The sequence below is a fragment of the Bidens hawaiensis genome, unplaced genomic scaffold, assembly GCF_021521415.1.
Source record: "Bidens hawaiensis isolate Kalapana, Puna unplaced genomic scaffold, B.hawaiensis_p1.1 tig00015551_1, whole genome shotgun sequence".
NCBI classification, from domain to species: Eukaryota; Viridiplantae; Streptophyta; class Magnoliopsida; order Asterales; family Asteraceae; genus Bidens; species Bidens hawaiensis.
In genome coordinates, this window is record NW_027492392.1 from 391,161 (window position 1) to 397,450 (window position 6,290).

The following is a 6,290-nucleotide window of genomic DNA, read 5'->3' on the forward strand; positions in this document are numbered from 1 at the left end:
CTTAAAAATAAGCATTTGACAACCAAAATAACTCGCATTACTCTCAAAATAAAAAATAACCATCATCAAACTTAGGGGTGTTAAACCGGCTATGTTCACAGGTTGGTGGGTCCAATCGGACAAGAACCCAAAGAGTTTACACGAACCTGAGTACAACTCAAACCCGAAAATCTTGTAAGACACATGAACTGAAACATAACCGTGGATTAACCCAAACACAACCCTTTCGATCCATTTATTATTATTATTATTATTATTATTATTATTATTATTATTATTTCACATATTAATACCTTAAAGTTACATCTTTTATGACAATAAATGCAAATTTAAGTGTAGTTCTAAAATCTTATGTAAATCATTTAAGTTTACACATAAAATACGCAACCATTACATAAAACATATTTAAAAATAATAAATGAGTTAAACGAGTCAACTCGTGAACCCGTTCAGTTGATCTGAATCCGACCTGTTTATCCAAACAAGTTCATGGGTATGACATGAAACTAACTTGAACTCGTTTATACCGAACCAAACCTGTGAATTTCATGTTAGGTTCATATCGATATCGTGTCTGAAATTTACACCTATTTTAATATTTGAAAATATATTCAAATATGTGTATTTGAATATTCATATATTGAAAAAGGAGGTTGATTAGGTAGCCGTTATAGGGGAGCACCCGCGCGATGATCATGCTCAAAACGCGGCTTCTTCGTCCAACATATTGGCTTGCACGATCACACCTTTCAATTATTATTATTATTCTAAATTCTAAATAAACAATCCAACCTTTGCTTGCTTTTAACCCCTTAAAAATTTAATAATATCAAAAAAGTTTGTCCCATTTTCAAACCGAGGTTTTGTTTGGTAATTGAGAACTTCAATTCCATGGAATTCATGTGAAATTTTTTAATTTCATGCTCTCATTTTATTATTTGAATTTGTGTTCTTTTTATATTTGTAGTATCTGATATTGCTTGCCAAGTGTTCGATTAAATGCTTAACTTGCTACAATGGAGTACATGGCACATGATGAAGACTTAGCTGCTAGTTTCAGTTCGAAGTCTTTTATGGAGCCCTATTTAGATAAGTTGAAGATTCCGACTTCACCTGGAACTCCAACTTCCGTTCTCCCAGAGTTTTCGAGCATGAGAAGTGGTGAAGATTGTTCAATAGTTAAAGCTATTAAGAAGCTAAGTCCCATAGATGTTAAAAGACTGTCTATCCACATGTACTCCCATGTAACTCGACAAGTTACTAGCACTGTTAATCACATGGAGGCGTTGCAACCACCATTATTAGTGCTGAAATCAAATGAAGCTGCAGAAGATACGCAATCGACTGACTCAAGTAATATCACAACAATAGTGCCACCATCACCGCCTGGGTCGGACTCAAGTAGTAGAATATCATTACCACCACCTCCACCACCCCGAATGAGGACCAATCATTTGGGGACACCAGAACTACCTCCTCCACCACCTCCACCACCCTTAAGAAGCTTAATTCGTATAGTGATACCACATCAACCTCCTTTGCCGCCGCCACCATCACAACCCCCATTGACCTCTAATAGTTTTTTAATGCCACTACCACCACCACCACCAACTACTCCCATGACACCAAGAAGCATACCACCTCCACCAACACCACCTCCCATGACACCAAGTAGCATGCCACTGCCACCACCACCTCCTCCAATGACACCAAGTAGCATACCACCTCCACCTCCACCTCCACCTCCCATGACACCAAGAAGCATGCCACTGCCACCACCACCTCCTCCGATGACACCAAGAAGCATACCACCGCCACCACCGGCTCCCATGCCACCAGGAAGCATACCACTAGTGCCACCACCAGCTCCCATGACACCAAGAAGCATACCACAGCCACCACCAGCTCCCATGACACCAAGAAGCATACCACCGCCACCACCAGCTCCCATGCCACCAGGAAGCATACCACCGCCACCACCACTAGCACCCATGTCATCAGGAAGCATACCACCACCACCACCACCATTTCACCAGGGAAAAGTAGGTGCGCCACCACCACCTCCAGCTGTTGGTCCCACCCGATCTCTGCGTGCTAAATCAACCACCAAATTAAGAAGATCATCTCAGATGGGAAGTCTCTACCGCCTTCTGAAAGGAAAGCTTGAAGGGTCCAATTTAGATGGTAGATCTTTAAAGAGAACTAACAGCAAAATCGGGGCTGCTTCTAATGGTAACGGAAAGCAAGGAATGGCTGATGCGCTTGCAGAGATGACAAAAAGGTAAATTAATTAACCTCATATAGTATCCTACAAATATTACAAGGTTTCAATGTTTCATTCCATATTTCTAGATCAATCAATCAATCAATCAATCATGCCCAGTAAAATCCCACAGACGGCAAAGCTATAAGTAGGGTCTGGGGAGGGTGGGATGTAGGCACACCGTACCTCTATCCAAAGGAATAAAGAGGTGGCTTCCAGAGAGACCCTCGGCTCTAAGAACATGTGTATGAAGCAAAATAAAGGAAATCAAAGTTTAACATCATACTTTGAAGAGGATGTTTCAAATAAAGGAAATCAAAGCTATATTTCTAGATCATCATACTTTATTCAAATTGAAGAGGATGTCAAAAACTATGCAAATTCAATCAAAGAGGTGAAAGCCGCTTTGAGTTCCTTCCAAACAACCGACATGGATGAGCTTATTAAGTTCCACAAATATGTAGAATCCCACATGGAAAAACTTACTGATGAAACCCAGGTCTAGATTTAATTAAGTTGTTTTTATAATATGCATATTGTTGTCAAAAATATTTTGTAATCATGTTCTGTGATTCTTAATTTATAGGTTCTAGCAAGATTTGAAGATTTTCCTAGTAAAAAGTTGGAAGGCTTGAGAATGGCTGCAGCATTGTATGCCAAATTGGATGCAATAGCTACTACTTTGCAAAATTGGAAGATAGAGTCTCCAGTGAATCAGCTAATTGATAAAGTTGAGAATTACTTCAACAAGGAAAAACAGAATTTAAGATCTTAAAATCCCTTTTTTCCTTCATATACGTAACATATGACAAATTGCATATGCAGATCAAAGGAGAGTTAGATACTTTAGACCGAACAAAAGACCAAGAACTCAAGAAATTTAAAAGTCAAAACATCCACTTTGACTTCACAATCCTTGTAAGAATCAAAGAGTTAATGGTGGATGTTTCCTCAAACTGCATGGAAGTGGCATTAAAGGTACTAATTTGTCACTTATGTATTATGTTTTAGTTTCAACTTCATAATGGAATTTTATAACTTATACATGACGATTTATGAGTATTTAATTTTGTCTTATATTACAGGAAACTAGAGAACCAAAAGCAAAAGAACACCAAGAAAACGGGCTAAAATGTAATAGCAAGAAACCCGGGTCGGGTAAAACTCTTTGGAGGGCCTTTCAGTTTGCATTTCGGGTATACACATTTGCAGGTGGACAAGATGATCGGGCCGACTTCTTAACTAGGGAACTTGCTCAAGAAATACAGACCGACCCTCACGAGCTGTAGTAAAAGTTCGAGTATGTTTTAGAACTTTGATCAAATCGATATATAGTGTTATAGTTTGTTTGCCAACAAAACATAGCGACATAAAGCAGAAGCGCTATGTTATAATTTTGTTGTCTGTGAATCACCCGTTGTGATTCTGTATGTAAATGTTTGCTTTCATTTTGAGATTTGAGTTATCGCAAACAAATTGTACTAAGCCATTATATGTGGTTGGGCTAATGGGCAAAGTCGGGCAAAGTGTTTAATCATTTGACTCGTTTTACTTAGATATTGATCATCAACTTTTTCATAAATTTTATGGCATTTTTCAAATAATTACAACCAATCAAAACAAGCCACGTCTATCAGGATTAGCCAATGTGACACATGACAATGTGTTATTGGTTGTTAGTCCTGGTGGCAAAAAAATAAATATGACTAAGCTATAAAAGTTGTTCACTTGTCTAGAATTGATTTGAGTTCTTTTAATTAAAAGATTTTATAATGGTAAAAACATTTTATAAAATGTAAATAACTGTTTTGGTAATGTATTTGATCAACACAACCATTACTTCTTCCCTATTAAAATGTGTTTGAGACAATCTTTTAGAGATTATATAATTTATTTGAAAATAGAGATGACATTAAAACAAAAATATGATTGTTGTGTAACAACGACCTAATAGCGACATCACATAATATATACCGAGAGAATAAAAAGGGAATGTAAGAATACTTTCATTGAGTATATCATATCATATACAAGAACCATCTATTTATACGGTCATAGTATTAATACAAACATAATGGTAATATGGGGTTAGAATGAGGATAGTAACCAAATATAAATGTTCATAACACTTCCCTTGACTATCCACGCGACAAATAAATAATATGGTACTCTTTAAATACGTTTGGGGATGTTGCCTCGTTAAAAACCTTGCTAGGAAAACCCAATGTAACAAAACCTTAGCTAAGGGAAACAGAGTACAACGCGTATAATACTCCCCCTCATTTATGCATCCTTTAAGTGACGAGTTTCATCTTCTGGAAAAGTTTGTTTATAAGACTTTCGTAGTTAACAATCGGCTGCTTGATCTTGTATTATACACTTCCTTATTTTGAGCAATGTTGTACTATCTTCATGTATGACTTATACCGCGCCGTCTTGTAAATATGTGTCACAAGATCCATAACTTTCTTATATTGCATTCCTTGCATCAATACAACTAACCAAGCCTTTTATACGGGATAGTAAAATATAATCGTATATCTTTCATACCTTGCACGTATCAAAATATTTATGTTTAACTCATTTCGATGTACCTTCACTTGAAACAATTTATATCATATCAATAAATATAAATAAATAATATATCTAGTGGCTTAAGTTCATGCGAGAAATGATCTTATTGCAAGAAGTGTGAGAAATCAATATAGACCACTAGTTTGTTATAGGTTTTAAATGTTTAAAAATAAATGACAAAGTTTTAATGCCAACATTAAAAATCTTCTCTCTTCATTTAATACAACCAATAAACGATTAATTTCTCTCTCCAGTTAACATATATAATCAAATTAATATATTTAAAAAAAATATAATTAATTCATCTATTTTATAATTTATTTATATTCTCTCTTGATTTTTTATCCTATACAGATACAATTTAATCATACACTACAATTTCTTTATATCTATAAACAATTTTTCCAACTCAATATAATGAGTAACTTTTTTAAATAGTCATCAGTACATTCTTTTTTCTCAGTTAACATAACTACAAAAACTATTGTGATGAATAATACAAAAAATATATTTCGGCACGATAAGGTTCACGACCATGGAGAGCCAATATGACACTACACTAGCAGCGCCAAGCCAAAAATGACCCAGCACAATCATGCCTGTTGCCGGGCACGACCATGCAACCTGATAAGATTGAGCCAGTGCACGCCAGTGCACTTGTCGGTGCCGAGCCAAGACGTGTACGACCGTGCACATTACCGAGCACGACCATGCACAATATCGAAAACAAAAAAACCATGCACTATGGTGCATCCGATAATGCCATCCATGCACGACTGTGCACTTTATATGCACTGATGGTTGGGTATCAATCATGTGTATATATGTGTTATTTTATGTATTTTAATTTTTTATGTATGGCGAAAACGATTACTTTGAGTTCTTTTATGATTGTGGTGTTCGAAGCTTAAGCGAGCAAATTTAGAGCCATCCAGATGAAGATTAATTGAGTCTCGAAAGATGGAAGCATAGGGAAACATATATGGATGGTTAAAAAGGATTTGAAAAAGCTGTGGATGAGAAACCTGAAGCCGAAGTAAAAACTGAACAAGACATGTTAACAGGAAAGTGCGTTTAAGTAAAACATGCGTGTCTCGGGCTAGAAATGAGTTACAGGACCCATAATATATAAATTCGGGTTTCTCGATGAGACAAATTTGAATATGAGGTTATATTAGATCGCGAGACGGGAAAAAAGGGAGAATATCATGCAGGATCTAAAAACGGGAAAAAAAAACCTAGTTGAGATTCTAATAAGTTTTCAGCCTCCATTAGAGAGGACATTCATTCCAACAGATCTAAGGCAGATTCCAGAGCTTTTCCACCATCTCCAACCCCATCCCGAGCAAGAATTCGTCCAAGAAGACCCGAACCAACATCCGGTTTAGCGATTCCATCATGGTTCTTGGCTGAAAACCTTTGTGATCACTTTATGCTAAGGTTTTAAGCTGAT

The 6,290-nt window shown here is 36.5% G+C and overlaps 1 protein-coding gene across 1 annotated transcript; it reads left to right on the forward strand.

Annotated features, from left to right (window-relative positions):
• The first annotated feature begins 838 nt into the window (after nt 1–838).
• On the forward strand, nt 839–3,552 carry LOC143549370 (uncharacterized). The gene is made up of 5 exons (XM_077040274.1): nt 839–2,281; nt 2,597–2,762; nt 2,850–3,012; nt 3,087–3,241; nt 3,349–3,552. The coding sequence occupies exons 1-5, from the start codon at nt 1,017–1,019 to the stop codon at nt 3,550–3,552; spliced, it is 1,953 nt and encodes a 650-aa protein (XP_076896389.1). The 5' UTR covers nt 839–1,016.
• Nucleotides 3,553–6,290: the final 2,738 nt, after the last annotated feature.

Excerpts from the sequence above, each read along its gene's own strand:
- LOC143549370 (XM_077040274.1), top strand. The coding sequence starts at position 1,017 with ATGGAGTACATGGCACATGATGAAGACTTAGCTGCTAGTTTCAGTTCG. Across the intron at positions 2,282-2,596 it reads CTTGCAGAGATGACAAAAAG|ATCATCATACTTTATTCAAA; the intron begins GTAAATTAATTA and ends CTATATTTCTAG. Across the intron at positions 3,242-3,348 it reads GCATGGAAGTGGCATTAAAG|GAAACTAGAGAACCAAAAGC; the intron begins GTACTAATTTGT and ends CTTATATTACAG.